The 19,885-nt window shown below is 34.4% G+C and overlaps 1 protein-coding gene across 2 annotated transcripts in view; it reads left to right on the plus strand.

The window, feature by feature from the left end:
• Positions 1–19,885, plus strand: part of KLHL1 (kelch-like family member 1) — a 347,076-nt gene that overhangs the window by 128,678 nt on the left and 198,513 nt on the right. For both annotated transcript variants that reach the window (XM_012650443.1, XM_012650442.1), the window contains one exon: positions 13,541–13,737. In XM_012650443.1, coding sequence (XP_012505897.1) covers positions 13,541–13,737 — 197 coding nt within the window. The remainder of the gene's footprint in view (positions 1–13,540; positions 13,738–19,885) is intronic.

Genomic DNA, 19,885 nt, shown 5'->3' on the forward strand with positions numbered 1-19,885 from the left:
TCGTCTCAGGAACTATTCCGATTGTTGGACATTTACTATAATTGGTATGTACCTTTTCCTCGCTTCTCATTAAATATTTTGAATATCCCTTGGGCTCTTCCATTTTACAGTTTTGGATCTTGATCAAATTACTTAGCTTCATGAAGACTTAAGATTCCTCAACTATAGGAAAGGGAAAATAATAGTCTTTAAGTGAGTTAATTGTTTTAAAGAGTAAACAAACTTATAAAATTAAGCTGGTTTAGCATAATGCTTATCATATAGTAAGCACTCAGTTGTGATGATTATTCACAACATGTATTTTTATGAGTTACTTCAAATCCTTTACATAATCCTTTATAAAACTGAGGATGAAGACTGAGTCTTAGGGAGAAAATAGTCACTTTGCTTATCAAATATTTATTAATTTTGGGTCCAGTTTATTATATGTTTCAGTGTACAATAGGATTTTTAATATATACTCATGGTTTGGTATTCATGTATAGTGTATATTTAAAAAAAATCTTTGCAATTTTTCTACCTTATACATTTGAGGTATGTTTTTATCATGAATTTATGTTTATTATTTTTCCCATATTTTATCTTAATTGATCCTTACAGCAACATTCTGAGATGGGTAGTCAATATCCTATTGCCAGATAAGCAAATGGCACCTTAACTCGTAGGTCAACAAAATTACAGGGATGTGAAACCATGGCCCAAATTTCCCATTAACATTTGAACATCTTTTCTACTAGGTCTATAGCTATTCAACATTCTGTCTGCTTACTATGAGAGGCAATGCTGCTAATATGTATTTATGTCCTTGCTACATTGAGTGAAAATCATAACCTTCCATTGGCCTAGTCACAACTGCAGTCATATATGATTTTTTCTTGCAATTAATATCCTTGAACATGAAATTATGGGTAACGTGAGGCCAGTATATAGATGATACTGAAATGGAAAATTGTATGTGATTGATCATGGTATTGTTTAAAATGTCATTCTCAGGCTGGGACATTCATTATTTCATAATTTTATAATTTTAAGTCTAATTTTATTTTATTATATTTATCCAAATAAGAATTATTAAGAAATTATGCATTTAGCAATTTCAAGGTGTTTTCATACGCATCTCAGCTACATCTCACAATATTCAACTTTATCTTATAATTGAAGAAACTGAAGGACCAACGTCACAAATGTTTCTAAATAATACATATCTTTGAAAATGCTATTTACTTGAGTTTTTACTATTGATATTTTCCATTTAAAATGTTTTAGAAGTCTGGCTCAGTGGCTCTTGCCTGAAATTCTCGCACTTTGGTAGACTGAGACAGTAGGAGTGCTTGAGCCCAGGAGTTTGAAGTTGCAGTGAGCTATGATGACACCACTGCAGTCTAGCCTGGGAAACAGAACAAAACTCTGTTTTAAAAAAGTTTGATAGAGTCAATACTATTTGCAGATAGTATGGGGGAAAAACAGCTAAAGGAAGCCAGCAAAATCACACAAAACTAACCCATCACTGCACCCTTCCTAAGATTTCCGTAAGTTACCATTGTGCCATCTTTATTAAGAAGTTTAAATCTAAGACATGAAACCATAAGAATTCTAAAATAAAATATAGAAAAAACTCTTCTAGATACTGGTGTAGGTAAAAAAAATCATGGGGAATAACCCAAGGGCAATCACAGCAACAACAAAAATAAATAAACAGGACTTGATTAAATTAAAAAGCTTATGCAGAGCCAAGGAGACAATCGACAGAGCAAATAGACAACCTACAGAATGGTAGAAAATATCCACATGCTATACACCTAATAAAGGGCTAATAACCAGAATCTACAAAGAACTAAAACAAATCTGCAAGAAAAAAATCAAACAGCTGCATTAAAAAGTGGGCAAAGGACATGAACAGAAGCTTTTCAAAAGAAGACAGATTGATGGCCAATAAACATATGAAAAATGCTCAACACCACTAATCATCAGAGAAATACTAATAAAAACCACAAAGAGATATCACCCAGTCCTAGCAAGAGTGACTCTTATCAAAAGGCACCAAATATTAGATGCTGGCATAGATGGGGAGAGAAAGGAACACTTACACACTGTTGGTGGAAGTGCAAACTAGTACAACCTCTATGGAAAGTGGTATGGAGATTTCTCAAAGAACTAAATGTAGACCTACCATTTGATCCAGCAATCCCACTACTGGGTGCAAAATTCATGGTACAATCGTGAATTGTGCTGCACCATGAATACTTAATAATAAAACTAAGACAAAAGTCATAACCTGGTGGCTTATTTAAAGGGCTTTTAATTTTTTTTGTTCTTCTATATTCTACTTCAGTCAGAAAAATAGAAGGGAGATAGAAAGAGATAAGTATAAAACAATACAACTTCTGCTGGCCAAATTTTAGCAACAGTAGGAACATGTTCCCATTGAACCATGTCGAAATGCAGTTATCTGCAAATGTGGTATATGTATACCACGGAGTACTATTCAGCCACAAAAAGTAATGGTGATCTAGCACCTCTTGCATTATCCTGGATAGAGCTGGAACCCATTCTACTAAGTGAAGTATCCCAAGAATGGAAAAACAAGCACCACATGTACTCACCATCAAATTGGTATCAACTGATCAACACTTATGTGCACATATAGCCATAACATTCATCGTGTGCTGGGCAGATGGGAGGGGGAAGGAGAAAATGGGTATATACACGCCTAATGGCTGCAATGTGCACCATCTGGGGGATGGACATGCTTGAAGCTCTGACCCAGGTGCTTCAAGGGCAATATATGTAACCTAAACATTCGTACCCCCATAATACGCTGAAATAAAAAATAAAATAAAATAAAAAGACATTTTGGAATTAAAAAAAAGATATTCATGGTGTATATGGCTCTGAAATTCAAATGAAAAGGACCTGGAAAAGGCATTAAATTCAAATCCACAATACTCATGATATGATTTTCACCATAAGTACATTTCCTAAAATTACGTTTATATTCATAGAAATGAAATACCATTTCGTTTTAGCGTCTCGGTCACCAAAGCAAAGAGTTAGTTATATTATAAAATAAAAGCAAATATTTTGCTTATAAACACAGGTGCTCTGATATTAAAACAGGAGAAAAATATTTCCGTTAAGTATTCAAAATATTCAAGTATTTTGAATGCACATATGATGCTATGTGAAATACTTCATGCATCCTATTTAGCCAAAAATGGATATAATAATGAGTTACAATAGTATTGCTTCTGCTGTCTGATTCGAGTCCAAGTCCAGAGGCCGATAATAATTTTATACATTAAACATCAGAATGCTTTTTATTTTCCTTAACAACCAAAATTTCCTTGAGTGTTACATGATAAGCTGTTTTAGGTTAAACTCCATGCAAAGTAGTGAGAGTGGGGAAAAATCTATGGAGTTGATTAGGGACAGTTATAAATAATAATATAGTGAGGATAAGGGATATAGTCTATTACTAAATTTGAGGAAATTGGCCAGGTGCGGTGGCACACGTCTGTAATCCTAGCACTCTGGGAGGCCAAGGCGGGAGGATCACTCAAGGTCACAAGTTCGAGACCAGCCTGAACAAGAGCGAGACCCCATCTCTACTAAAAACAGAAAGAAATTATCTGAACAACTAAAAATATATATAGAAAAAATTAGCCGGGCCTGGTGGCGCATGCCTGTAGTCCTAGCTACTCAGGAGGCTGAGGTAGAAGGATTGCTTGAGCCCAGGAGTTTGAGGTTGCTGTGAGCTGGGCTGATGCCACGGCACTCTAGCCAGGGCAACAGAGTGAGACTCTGTCTAAAAAAAAAAAAAAAAAAAAATTGAGGAAATTTGACAACTGTGCATGGGTGTGAGTCAAGAGAATGTTTGAACAAAGTCAACATTTTTACTGTGAAAGCAATTCCTTATTCTCTTTAAATGTTGGATATATAACAAAAGTAGATTTAAAGCAATTTAAATAAATTAGAGCTGCTGACATATTTAATTCTGACCTGCCCCCTAGTGGACTTTCAAAGACAGGAATAAGGTGGGCAGGTAGAAACAGAAAAATGATGGCCTGTGCCGTCACAGCTACTTTTTAACTTGTCCTTGTATAGCTTTTTCTGACTTTTCTAACAGTGGGTCCTTGAATTCTCAGATGTATTTGGTACTCGAAAAACGTAAGCCACTCTTTTCTTGTGGCTGGAAGACATATACACCATTGTTTATAGATTAATGAGCTCTTGGGTTATAAAATTTCATGAGTAGAGCTTGTATTCTGTTTCCTAAAACTAGTTTGCTATAATTTTTAGAAAACAACCAGGATTTTCTTTCTGATGAGAGAGAGAGTAGAGAACAGGGTGACAGTAATGTGGCACATATTGGCACTACAAAACAATTTGATGGCAGCAAAATTCTTAATTGCAATAAAAATAAGTTTCTTTTTGTAGCATAAAAATATGTGTAAGCCTATTAAAGACTATAAAATGATGTAACACCAAATATCCTTAACTCTCCTGTCTGTATTAAAACACCTCTTCAAAAATTCCTATGAATTTGCTTATATAAATAAATTATTGACAAAGTGAATAAGTGTTGGAGAATAGGCAAAACTGCCATGCAGAAGAATTCCAAATCATTTATGTAGTTACTCTACCCTCAAGGAGATAGAGAACAGCTCCCCACTTAAGAGTGGGCTGTGCATAGGGACTTTCTTCCAGAGAGTACAGTCCACAAAGGTAGTGAAGAGAAATATTGCAGTGGAGAAACCCGGCAAAGGCTACCTCCGTCAAGTGATCAAGATTAACATCAACAGCGATAAGTCGAGTTGATGGTGTTTCCTTGATAGGATATGATGAAACCCAAATCCATAATCCCAGTCTAATCACGACGAGAAAAATCTCAATTAAAGAACATTTAACAAAAATTCTGCACCAGTACTCTTCAAAACTGCCAGAGTCGCCAAGTAAAGGACAGTCTGAGACACGGTCACAGCCAAGAGTTGCCTAAGGAGACGTAAATGAGTAAGTGAGATGTGGTATTCTGAATGTGATTCTGGCACAGAAAAAGGACATTAGGGGAAAAAAAAATCTAAGGAAATGTTACTAAAATACGGACTTTAGTTAATATGGCAATGTTTGTTCATTAATATAACACAGGTACCATACTAATGTAAAATATCAATAACAGGGGAAACCAGGCATATCTTATTAATATATAGGAACTCTCTTTACTATCTTTGTAATTTTCTGTAAACTTAGAAGTATTCTAACATAAAAAAAGGTATTTTTCAAATACCAAGTTACCGAAAATGTCAATTTTGAACTTTGTTTTAATTTCTTAGGTGACAATTATACCATTTCTCTTTCTTTTCTTTTAAGGAAGAGAGAGAATGATGATAGATAGATGATAGACATAGATAGAATTTAATTTACCTTGGATTCTATAGGCAGTTTTTGCTCTTGTCTGGTAAAATACACATTTATGAGCTAGTACCTTTGGGAATATATATGTTTTTCAGTGTAACTGATTTTATAGATGAAATATTACTAGGCAGCACATTTGTTAATAAAAGATCCTTTGTCTAATGAAAAATAGAACAACATAGATTCATATTATTTTATAAAGTTTCCTTCCTGTTCTATTTAACATATTTTCATTTCAATACAGTATAACTTTAAATATAGTCTCCTATAGAAAATTAGAGCTTAAGTCTATTTGTACATGTTTGGAGTATGTAGTGGATGTAGCATTTACTTAAGATGAAACTGTGGATAAATGTAGCACACGCTGCTGGTACCCTATTCAAAAACTATCCCTCTCTTAGTCCCCCAGTTGAATCAAAAGAGGGACATGCTAATTCTATGCCCAGTTTATAGGATCAAAATCAATCAGGCTTTACCCCTTTCCTAATGACTGAGTTAGGCATGGTCATGTGACACAATTTTTGCCACGGCAACATGGAGGAGAGACTTCTGAGAATCTTTTGGTAAAGATTTTTTCACTGATGCAAGAGAAATACACACAAAGGAATAGTTCTTCTGATACGTGTTTCCTGTCTGAATCTGTAACCTGAAACTATGGCAACTATGATGGGAATTGAGAAAGTCACTTGAGAAGTGGCTGTTTCCTGATGAGTATTGACTTTAATTAATTAATTCTGGAGACAATATTCCTTTGGACTTATTAAGAGAGATTATAAATATTTCCTTATTATTTGAAAAACATTTCTGGTAGTTTTCTGTTATAGAAACATAGACTTCTGAGGTATCTAAAGTTTAGTCTGGGTATCATGTATTTTTAAACAAATTTTCTATAGCACCTAAAGTAAAAATACGTAGATTTTCCCTCTTAGTAAACATTTGGGAATATTAAGTAACTTAGTAAATATTTGGGAATATTATGCCTTAAAAGTCAACTGTGAATGAAAGTATAGAATTACTTTTTTTTCATTGATAATATTCTTTTTTTTAAAGTTAACTTTTAAATCAAATAATAGGCAGTTTTTTGTCTTTTTACCATCAAAATCTGTCAGAGAAACGGCCAGTTTATAGATATAAATAAATATATATTAACATGCATGAGGTAGCTTAGTTTGTGTGCATTCAAGCTCAACACTTGCTAATATTCCATTTGTGCTTTCTGGTTTTTACAAATAGATCCTTTTATTGTATATATTACAAGTTTAAAAAAATAGAACATTTTTAACTTTATGAGACAAACAATGGTTACAACACCCAAATTAACCTCCAAAGTTACCAATAAGTAACTTTCAAAAATTATTATCTACATGTAACCTGTGAAAATTCAAAAAATTTATTTTTTAAGGGTAAAGAATGGAGAGATGCTCTGCTAAAATTCTGTATGAATTACTATGAAATTTAGTACTAGCCCAGTATTTGATTTGGACTGAATAATCGTGGGTTTTTTTTCGCAAGTAAATACCTTAAATATTTTATAAAGTTATTACTCTGACATACTAGCTCTGAAATCTCTTCTCCAATGTTGATCTGAGAAGATAAAGATACAAACATACACACACATCCACACACACCCACACACCCACACATGCACACACCATTTTGTATATTAGGCTTACATTTTTAAGATTATATTAACACTGTGTTTTCCATATGTTAAGTGATGACAGCATATGTGACTTTCCATGATTATGATCGTGTTCTATATGTTGCAAAATTTAAGAAAATATTAATACATAACCCTCAGTCTCTTTAAATTAAACATCATATATGTGTGTGATTTTGTTTGAATTTAAGCCTTCAGAAAATATTAATATCTACTTGTCAACTCGAATTCTTTTTGTTAAATGTATTTGTGAAATACATTTGAATATTCTTCTTTAAAGCTTTATTGATGAATGACTGATGTAAATAGATTGCTCATATATAAAGTGAACAATTTGATAAATTTGGCTTATGTATACACTCATAAAACCATCACAAAATAATGGATAATCTATCACACTCAAATGTTATCTTATGCCCTTTGTTATCTACCTTGTTGCTCCTCCTTATCCCTACCTCATCCAGAGTCACCAATGATCTGATTTCTTTTGCAACAAATTACTTTGAATTTTAAAGAATTTTGTTTAAATTTGATCATAGAGTCAGTCTGTATTCTTTTTTTGTCTAATTTATTTCACTCAGCATAATTATTTTGCCTTCAAAATTAACCATGATGCTGCATACATCAATAGTTCTTTCCTTTTTATTACTATGAAGTATTCCATTGTTTAGATACACTCTAATATGTTAATCTATTCACTGGTTCACAAATACTTAGGTTGTTTCCAGTTTGGAGTCATTACAAAATAAATATGTTATAAACACTCATGTACAAGGCTTTCTATCAATATATTCTTTCCCTTTTCTTGAGCAAAAGCTAAACCTAGGACTACAATGACTGAGTCATATGAGAGGAGCAACCGCAAAACTTTTTTCCATTGTTGTACCACTTCACATTTCTACCAGCAGTTTTAGTAGATGTGTGGTGGTATGTCATTGTGTTTTTAATATGTAGTCCCTGAAACACTAATAATACTAAGCATTTTCCATTCATGTATCTTCTTTTGTGAAATGTCTGTACAAACCATTTGTCCAGTTTTTTTTTATTTAGTTTGAGAGTTCTTTATGTATTCTGGATATAATATTTCATCAGATATATGATTTGCTATCATTTTTCCCAGTCTATGGTTCATCTTTTTGTTCCTTTAATGATGTCTCTCATAGTGGGTTTTTTGAAGTTCAATTTTTTAATTTGTTCTTTTGGGCATTGTACTTTTGAAGTTTTATCTAAAAAATATTTAATTAACCTAAGATCATAAAGATTTCATTCTATGTTTTGTTAGAGATCTATAATTTAATTGTTTAACATTTAAGTTCATGATCAATTTTGAGTAAATTTTATACACTTTTGGGGGTATGGATAGAAATACAAGTCATGGAGACCTGACTTGTTCAAAGACTATCTCTTCTCAACTGAATTTCCTTTGTACATTTGCATAAATTAGTTGCTCTTATGTGGATGGGTCTATCGCTGGACTTAGTTCTATTTATCTATTTTTCGGTGTTTAGAATAATATCAATCCATTTTAATTACTGTAGCTTTGTAATAAGTCTTAAAATCAGATAGGGCTTTTACTCCCACTTTGTTATTTTTCAAAATTGTTTTGGTTATTCTATGTCCATTGCATACCCATATTAATTTTAGAATCAGTTCTGAAATTTTCATAAATTTTTCAAATTGCTGGAATTCTGAATGTTATCGTAATAAAGCTGTAGGTTAATTTGGGGTGAAATGAAATCTTAACAATATTGATCTTCTAGCCTGTGGACAAAGCATACCTCTCTGTTTCCCTACCACTCCGTCTTCTAATTAAAATGCCGTGTTGGGAGGTCCCCAAAACTAACCACCAGATTTGATGATTCACTGGGAAAACTCAGCATATATTTATACCAATGGCTGTGATTTATGATGGCAAAAGGATACATAGTACAATCAAAAGAGGAAAACAGCCCATGGAGCGAAGCCCAGAGGAAAGCAGTTGCATACTTCCAAGGGTTCCCTTTCAGTGATTCCCACAGGGCACACTTAATTCTACCTGTACTGAGTTGACAAAGTGTGTGAAATGTTGCCAAACAAGGAAGCTCATTAGAGATTTAGTGCCCAAAGTTTTTATTAGGTGCTGATCACATAGGCAGCCTCTATGTAACACATACCAAAATTCCAGATGCCCAGAAGGAAAGCGGGTGTTCAGCATAAATTATACTGTTTGTACCAACAGTTTATGCACAGGGAGCCATTCCTATCCATTAATAGTGGGAAGCCTCTTCAAATCCAAGTTCTCAGACACCAGCTAAGGGCAAATCTTGCAAGCAGGCCTTCTCAAGATTAGCAGTTCAGGCCTGCTGTCCTAGTTCCTTTCTGTACAAGTTCTATTGAGACAAAAAGTAAATTAAATTGAAATTTACCCTCCTGATGTTCCGAAATTACAATAAAATAAAATCTATGAAAGCCGTATCAGCAGCATTTATCACTTTTATCTAATTTTCACAGGATCTATGTTAAGAAGTATCCAACCATAGATACTGAACAATTTAGATAAAATACCTCTGGAGGTTTTAAATCATGACAATAGTTTGAAGATGTATATACAAATAAAAAATTGTGATAATTATAATCAGTTATAAATAAAAACAAACTTTAATGTTTTATGTGCTCCTAAAACAAATTTTAATGTGTTGCTATTATCTCTTCTATTTTAACATTATTTTTATAACAACATACATTTCATAAATCACCTAATATTAATGTAAAATACAGGTTTCTGTAGCCTATAAAATACTTTTCTCTGATGCTTAAAGTTTATTCCATAAACTTTAAAATATATATCGATAATTTTTCCTGATATAGTTCTTAAGATCATTCAAATCAGTATGAATCTGTGAACTTCAGATGAAAATATCGTTAAACAATATTACTGTATAATAATGTTATTGATAATGTCAATATAAACATCTCAAAGTATTTTATCAATAGAGGAAAATATTTCCTCTGATGAACTGACCTATGAGCCTCAATGTTCTACTATTTTTAATCTTTGAACAACAGGATCCTTGTGGTTTAACTAAAATTTTAAATAAGTAGGTTTGTTTTTATTATTGATACACTGTCTCTGTTTTATATCAAAACTAAAATTTAGGTAACTAATTTAATTGGAAATTGATATATAATAAAAAGTATCTTAATATTACTCTGTTCACTGACCCTTTCAACTTGTTGTCTCCACTTAATCTACTCTTTTTTTTTTTTTCTTCATCAAATAACTTGCTATACCTGGAAGCATGCTTTAGATTACTTCGCTGTTTCAAACATAAATAAACATAAATAAAATATAATATTTTTTATCTATTAAACATGTTAAGTTATGAGTGAAATGTCATGTTTGAAAGCAAAGGTATACATCATCTAACAAATTATTCATCAATTATAAAGGAATAAATTTCTTTAAATAAAGAAACCTGCAGATTCTGCCTTAAACAAGATACCAAACTTAGCACCACCACCAATGGGACATGTTAACATCATGAGCCTCCTGGTTAGGCATTTGGAAGGGTGCAAATCACCTATACGGGGTCCCTGCTTAAAAGATTTCACCTAAATCTAATTCAGAGGAATTTAGTTCAAACTGAGGAACTCTAGGAAACAACTCATCTGGTTTCTTCACTAATACAAATTCCACGAATGACAGAATAGCTGGGGAACTGTGCTTGATTAAAGGAGACCACAGGAACCTAACAAGTAAATGTACTGTGTGATCTTTGATTAGATCATGAATTTAAAAAAAAAATAATGAAATTAAAAGCTATAAGGCAAACTCTTCGAATGTTTGGGAAAATGTACATTATAGCAAATGCTACAGAATCAATTTTATGTGTGGTAAGTATATTGCCAATATATGGAGAATGCCTTTGTTCTTAGATGATACATTCTGAAGCATTTAGGTGTGAAATATGATGGCTGAAAGTAGTCCTCAAATAATACAGCAACTACAACATAAACACACACACACATGCACACTTGGTGAAGCTAGATGAAGGGTATATGGTGTTTTGGGTACTATTCTTGCAAATTACTGTATGTTAAAAAATTCAAGAATAAAAACTTTTGTGTCAAAAAATAAAGTTATGCTTATAAACATCTTTCTTAATAAATGTTCTATCCTTGAAAAATAAAGTTTTAAAAGTAGAAAACCAATTTTTCTATTAGGTCACAAAACTATTCATGATAAAAAGGAGGAATCTAAGAAAAAATGATGGTAGCATGACAAAGTTAGAAAATATACAACAGCTGGCAAGAATATATTTCTAAATTTCAATTAAAGAACAGCATATTAATGATTTTAAAACAGAATTACATTAAATCTTATACTGGAATTTCAAATTTAGTGTACCCTGCCTTCCAAGTTCACAAATAAATTAACATATTCTTTGTATGTAGAGACTAATAGCTGTTGTTGAATATTAGAAGTTGCAATGCATGTTTTACTCAGGCAAAAAGTAAAATAAATATATAAACAAAACTAGCTTGAATAATTCAAACCAGTCAAACTTAGAAAATTCAGAAAGTTGAATAGAACAGGACATTATTTTCTCAGAAAAACATCTAAAATCCTCAAAAATTTTCTTTTAAACTTAGATCAGATATTTGAGTTAATTATAATTAAAATTTAAAATAGGATAAAATTATATAGAGACAGAATGAGAATACAAGAAATCAATAATCAAGGAAAAATGAAAACATTATTTAAAATCTTTGAGTATAAATTGATGTTTTATGAATTTATTAAAAATTCTATGAGGTGAATAATTCTCATGAAGAGAACTTCTAAAATGCTATGTAAATTTTTAGAAAGTTAGGAGAAAATAGTATTCTAGGAATGCCACAAAAGTATCCATGAATTTGAAGTTAGATATGAAAATATTATAAACATTGTAGTACAAATAATTCTCATGGAAAGAATTTATAAAAGAAAAATAATCATTGAAGTTTTAAAATGTCAGAGTTAAACAAAATAGTAGATATGCTGAAGAGAGAATTAGTGAATGAAAGATATAAAAAAGTTATAGACATGAAGGACAGAATGAGATGATTCAATATATATTCATTGGGAATAATCTCTAAGGAAAAATAGAAGAAATAAAATTAGAAATGGAAAATTATTTAAAGAAAAATGAGTAATAATTGTCCAGCATTAATGAAATCCTATATCTTCATATTTCGCAAGGCCAATAATTTCTAAACAAAATCAACAAAATAATACACTCCTAAAAAAAAACCTATCCATCACCATTACTCTATATTATCCATTAAGAAAAAGATTGATTCTCTGCAATTATTTAATTAGATAATCTACTGAAAATACTAATTGATTTTTCTAACAAAGCAGAAATGACAGAAGGCAAAAGTAAACAATATACACTATGAAAAATTTCACAACCAGGAGTTGATTCAGGACCCAGGCTTTTTCCTTCTTGTGTATCTTCCATACACTTGAGTTTTACTAGCAGGTACAAGAGGAAGAAAGTGTGGATAGAGTCACACAGCATAAATGTACTGGTCTGGTAGTAACACACATCCCTTCTGTTCATGGCCGATTGACAAGAAATTGTTATATGTCACACCTAACTCAAGAGAAATACAGTCTGGCATTGTGTTCAGGAAAAATGAGCAAAGACATTTTTAATGAAGAGCTAGTAGTCTGTGACACAAAAATGGAATAAACCATTTCTTAGAATGTATGACTTATAAAAGTTCACTCAGGTACAAATAGAAAATCTGAATGAGACTAAAACTAACAAAGACATTGAATTGCTAGATAAAATCTAACCCTAGATAGTTAATCCCATGATGTTTCAAAGATGAGTTCTATAAACATTCTAGTAACAGACCCATTCTTTAATAAATTATTCTGGAAATTACAGAAACAAGAAAACATTGCAGAGCTCATTTTTTGTGTGTGGTTAATATAAGAGACCAAAAGAAAAAAAAATAGACAATTATAAACATTGATACAGTCAGTTAAATCCATACTAGCAATCTACAATGCATGCATATATAAATTAATATATGTTTATTAATTATGCATGCACAAGTATTTCATAAACATTTACATTGCCAGAAACTTAGTGAATCTTTGCTCTCTTGTTTGTATATATATATTCTGAACCTTAGTTTTCTCTCTTCATTTCTTGTTTCACCATCAAAAGAAGAACCATAATTAATGCTGACATGGATACAGATATTTTAGCTCAAACTGTATTTGTATAAACTGGGTGATTTTGAACATTGCATGAAGTAGGAAATGCAAAGTGCTTAAAACAATTCTGGCCTTTACTGCGTTATCTATGTCTTGATTATTAATCTCAGTTTAGATAATTTCTAGCAAATTGGCCTAATGTTTTGAATAATATAATGGCACATGTTATTTCATGTTTCTAAAAGAGTTTCATAATTATTTTCATTTATATTTAGGCTGCTTGGAATTGAAGGAAGACACCATTGAAAACCTTCTTGCTGCAGCATGCCTTCTTCAGCTTCCTCAAGTAGTAGAAGTGTGCTGCCACTTCCTCATGAAGCTTTTGCATCCATCGAACTGTTTAGGAATCCGAGCATTCGCAGATGCTCAAGGATGCATTGAATTAATGAAGGTGGCCCACAGCTACACAATGGTAAGGAAATTTAATATTTTAGTAATAGAGACATACACTGTATTGTCGGGGTGAAAATAATTACTGTGATGGCTTTGAAGAACTTTTTAAGTTTAAAATGAGTTTTGTCTGCTTGGCACATTTTTATAGTATGGGATACAATGTGCTATATTGTATTTTACAATTTCAAAGTAAGAAAGACAGCATATAATGGACTTTACTGTTTTCTGGCTTTATTTACATTAAACAGGCAGTACAGATTTGATACTAATTATTTGGGATTTTCAAAGTTATTTAAACCATATTTTTTTGATTTCTCCTAGGATATCTATCTTTTTATAGCCACTTCCCTTGCTACCCTTTTTACCTTTTCTCATACATTTTTTCAAACTCTCCATCATAGCATATTATATTTGGTATAGCTATACCAGTATGATTTATGGAGAAAAATATTACAGTTATAGTGTATATTTCATAGTATATAATATCTTGTATAGTGTTCTTTTTTATGGTGAATATTGGACTCCAGAACTCCTGAGAACTTCTATACTAAGGCAATATATTTAGATGTACAAAACAACTTATCTATGTTCTTGTAAATTAGACTTTTAAGATTATTGTTATAGTTTAAAAGTTTATATTGAGTGAATACCACTCAGTAAATATTCTTAAAATAATTTAATACTAATATATTTCTCTTTGATTTTATTTCATCTATGTATGTATATGTGTATACAGTTGTAACTGCTTTATAGAAATTTCAAAAGTCATTTGAATTGTTAATTTTAAAAGTGTGAACTTTGTTGGGGGGGAGAAAAATGGTGGAGTTAAGGTAGCCTCCCGGACCCCTGCTTCCAGAGAAAGAGACGTAGATCTCAGTCTGCTACACATGATCGGATCGCTCTCCCGCAAAAACAGCGAAGTGAATCAGTGGAGATTCAGCAGGGGACACACAAATCAGGAAAAAGGATCAGGTGAAAAGGAGATTGAAATGCAAAACCTGGAGAGCGTGGGACAGACAATAGAGAGTGGAACGTGAGACGGCGGCGCCAGCCTGGCCAGTAAGTGCACGGGGACAAGTCTCTCAGGAGACAGTGTAGCTTCCCCACTGACTTACAAGGCCACCGAGAGTCAGGCGCTTGTGTGAAGTGGATGTAGAATTGTGCCAGGAAACGTGGAGCTCAGCAGAGAGGGGACACGAGCTGGTAGCAACTTGAACTCCCCGGAGCTCTGTGCCAGGACTGCACCAGACAGGGGAGGAGCTGGTCTGGGCTACCTCCAGAGGCAGTTAGGAGTCAAGAAGCTGGTCTCTGACACCCAGCGGTCCTGAATGGGGAGGTGATTACTGAGTAGAGGACTCTAACCTGAAAACTGCTGCTGGCGATTGGGACTGCTCAGGGTGGGCCAGTAGAAGCGAGAGCTATTGCTGGACTGGTGTGAGACTGGGTGAGGGAGACATAAAGGAGATGGCAGAGCACCCTTGTGACTCAACTGACTCCCTCATCAGGTACCTCCCAGCCCCTGAGCAGCTCCCTCTGGAGCCAGCGCCCTGGGGGCGGGCTAATGTCACCTCGGGGCCCACAGCACATCTCAGTACGGTGCGGAACGGCTCCCTTCTCCCAGCCTGGGAGCTCTCGCAATGAGCTCTGCCCTTCCAGGACCTAAAGCCAATTAGCCAGGCCCATTTCTTTGAGCGGTGAACTCTGAGTGCCTCCTCAGTTGTGAGGGGAAGATGCATGCAGAAGCTGAAGGCGCTGGGGAGCTGAGCAGGTTGGGAAGGCACCCCCTCCCCCTGGCCAGTGTCTTTTGTGCAGCTTCTGAGCTTACAGCAGCAAAACATAAAGAGCCACTCCCCCTCTGCGACTAGCGCCAGTCCCTGGGGCTTTGGCACTGACCAATAACTGACAGCCTAGTGATTTTCCTTGCTAGACCGGTTCAGGTCATTCCGTAGGATTGCATTTCCACCTCCGGTCAGCTACCAACAGAGAAACCCGCAACTAGGGAATCAAAACGCCAGCAAGAGACCAAAACAAGCTCCCCAAGTAACCTCTCCCATCAAGAGAACCCAGGCAACATACTAGCGGCTCCCTCTAGCGGCAAAACAAAACAAAAGTAACAGCGGATCCAGATGGGAAGGACCTAGCGAAAGATTTCTGGAAGTATGAAAAATCAAATAGAAAGCACCCCCCAAAGAGAAACACCAGCTCTCTAGCAACGAACACTAACCAGGTCCAGAATACTAAAATGACAGAAGAAGAATTCCGAACATGGATTGTAAGTAAGCTCGATGATATACAAGGAAAAATGGATAACCATCACAAGGAAACCACAAAAAAAATCCAGGATTTGGAAGAAAAATTCACTAAAGAAATTGAAATATTAAAGAAAAATCAAACAAAACTCCTGGAAATAAAGGACTCATTCAGGAAACTTCAAAACACTGTGGAAAGCCCCAAGAACAGGGTAGATCAAACAGAAGAAAGAATCTCAGAGATTGAAGACAGCTCTATCCAATGAATAAGTCAGTCACAGAGATTGAGCAGAAAATAAAGAAAAAGAAACAAGCTTACAAGAAATGTGGAATTATACAAAAAAACGAAACAAGCCTGTGATCGGTGTTCCGGATAATGAAGAAGAAACCACGCAAGGGCTGGATAACCTATTTGAAGATTTAATAGAGGAGAATTTCCCAGGCCTTGCTAAAAATCTAGATATACAGATACAAGAAGCGTAGCGGACCCCAGGGAGATTCAATGCAAATAGAAAGACACCACGTCATGCAGTCATCAGACAGACTAAAATATTGACTAAGGAGGCCCTACTATGAGCTCTCAGGTGAAAGAAACAAGTAACATACAAAGGAAAGCCTATCAGAATAACTTCAGACTTCTCAATTGAAACCCTACAAGCAAGAAGAGCCTGGGGCCCCATTCTCACTCTTCTGAAACAGAATAATGCCCAGCCTAGATTTCTGTACCCTGCAAAACTAAGTTTTATATACGAAGGAGAAATAAAGACATTCTCAGATAAACGAAGTCTGCGGGAATTCACCAAGACAAGACCAGCTCTCCAAGAAGTACTCAAAGCTGAATTACACAAGGACCAGCACAATAAACACTCTCGAATGTAAAACCACTCAAAAGCTAAAGATCAAAGGCTAGAATCCACAATGGTTCAAGAGAGAAAACAAAGGAACAAAAAGCAACTCAACAGTTTGATGAACAATTTACCCCACTTATCAGTTCTTTCAATAAATATGAATGGCTTGAACTCACCTCTCAAGAGACATAGGCTGGCCAAATGGATAAAAAAATGAAAGCCAGGTATCTGCTGTCTTCAGGAAACACATCTAACCTGCAAGGATGCATTTAGACTCAAGGTAAAGGCATGGAAATTAATATTTCGGGCAAATAGAAGCCAAAAGAAGGCTGGCGTAGCAGTTTTGATCTCAGATAACCTAGTTTTCAAATCAACAAAAGTAATGAAAGACAAAGAGGACCACTATATAATGATGAAGGGTACAGTTCAACAAGAAGACATAACAATTCTAAATATGTATGCACCCAACTTAGGTGCACCCAGATTCATAAAGCAAACTTTACTTAACCTAAATAATTTGATGAACAGCAACACCATTACAGTTGGAGATTTCAACACCCCACTGACAGCACAGGACAGATTCTCCAAACAGAAAATTAACAAAGAAGTTACGGACTTAAACAGAACCCTAGAACAAATGGGCCTGACTGACATTTACAGGACATTCTACCCAAAAACCACTGAATACACATTCTTCTCACCAGCTCATGGGACATTCTCTAAGATTGACCATATCCTAGGACACAAAGAATGCCTCAAAAAATTTTAAAAAATAGAAATTATACCATGCCTCTTCTCAGATCACAATGCAATAAAAATAGAAATCAACGCCAGCAGAAACTCTCATCTCTATACAAAGTCATGGAAATTAAACAAATCCCTGCTGAACGATTTCTTCATAAATGACGAAATAAAAATGGAAATCAAAAGATTCTTTGAACTAAATGACAAAGGTGACACAAGTTACCAAAATCTGTGGGACACAGCCAAAGCAGTCCTGAGAGGAAAGTTTATCTCCATAAACGCTTATATCCAAAAGTCAAAAAGATCACAAACAGACAACCTAATGAATCAACTCGAAGAACTGGAAAAAAAAGAACAGACCAACCCCAAACCCAGAAGAAGAAGGGAAATTATTAAGATCAAATCAGAGCTTAATGAAATTGGCAACAGGGACACTATACGGAAGATTAATAAAACAAAAACTTGGTTCTTTGAAAAAATAAACAAAACTGACACACCCCTGGCTAAACTCATGAAAAACAGAAAAGAAAAAACTCTGATAAGCTCCATCAGGAACAAAAAAGGAGAAGTTACAACCGACGCCGAGGAGATTCAAGATATAATTTATGAATATTACAAAAATCTTTATGCACACAAACTGGAAAACGTGAAGGAAATGGACAAATTTTTGGAAACACACAGCCTCCCTAGGCTCAAACAGGAAGAAATAGAATTCCTGAAAAGACCAATATCAAGGACTGAAATTGAAACAGCAATAAAAAAACATTCCAAAAAAGAAAAGTCCCGGAACAGATGGTTTAACACCCGAATTTTACCACATCTACAAAGAAGAACTGGTGCCTACCCTGCACAAATTATTCCACAACATCGAGAAGGATGGACTCCTCCCCAACACGTTTTATGAAGCCAAAATAACTCTGATACCAAAACCAGGAAAGGATGCATCAAAAAAAGAAAATTACAGACCTATATCCCTTATGAATATAGATGCAAAAATTCTCAACAAAATTCTAGCTAACCGAATTCAGGTGCTTATTAAGAAAATAATCCACCATGACTGAGTGGGCTTCATTCCAGAGATGCAGGGATGGTTCAACATACGCAAATCTATAAATGTAATTCACCACATAAACAGAAGCAAAAGCAAAAACCATATGATACCCTCAATCGATGCAGAAAAGGCATTTGACAAAATTCAACACCCTTTTATGATAAGAACGCTTAACAAAATAGGCATAGATGGAGCTTACCTGAAAATGATACAAGCCATTTATGACAAACCCACAGCCAACATCATACTGAATGGGGAAAAATTGAAAGCATTCCCACTTAGAACTGGAACCAGACAAGGTTGCCCACTATCTCCACTTCTATTCAACATAGTGATGGAAGTCCTGGCCACAGCAATCAGGCAAGAGAGTGGCATTAAAGGCATACAAATGGGAACAGAAGAGATCAAACCCTCAGTATTTGCTGATGATATGATACTATATCCAGAAAACCCCATGGATTCAACCAAGAGGCTACTGGAACTGGTAAATGAATTCAGTAAAGTTTCAGGATACAAAATCAATACACACAAATCAGAGGCTTTCATATATGCCAACAGCAGTCATACCGAGAACCAAATCAAAGATTCAATTCCCTTCACAATAGCAACAAAGAAAATAAAGTATCTAGGAATATATTTAACTAAGGAGATAAAAGACCTCTACAGGGAAAACTATAAGACATTGAGGAAGGAAATAGCAGAAGACTTAAACGGGTGGAAAACCATACCATTCTCGTGGGTCGGCAGAATCAACATTGTTAACATGTCTATGCTACCCAAAGTGATCTGCAGATTGAATGCAATCCCTATTAAAATACCAACATCATTCTTCACAGATGTAGAAAAATTAATTTTATGCTTCGTATGGAACCAGAGAAGACCCCACATAGCAAAAACAATTCTAGGCAATAAAAACAAAATGAGAGGCGTCAATTTACCAGATTTCAAGCTCTATTACAAAGCTGTAATATTAAAATCAACTTGGTACTGGCACAAAAACAGAGCCACTGACCAGTGGAACAGAACTGGGAACACAGATATATAGCCACCTAATACAGCCACCTAATCTTTGACAAAGCAGACAAAAACATACACTGGGAAAAAGAATACTTATTCAATAAATGGTGCTGGGAAAACTGGATAGCCACATGTAGAAGACTGAACCAGGATCCACACATTTCACCTCTCACAAAAATCAACTCATGCTGGATAACAGATTTAAACCTAAGGAGTGAAACTATTAGAATTCTAGAGGAAGATGTTGGAAATACTCTT

The sequence above is a fragment of the Propithecus coquereli genome, unplaced genomic scaffold (assembly GCF_000956105.1).
Source record: "Propithecus coquereli isolate 6110/MARCELLA unplaced genomic scaffold, Pcoq_1.0 Scaffold327, whole genome shotgun sequence".
In the NCBI taxonomy this organism is placed as follows: domain Eukaryota; kingdom Metazoa; phylum Chordata; class Mammalia; order Primates; family Indriidae; genus Propithecus; species Propithecus coquereli.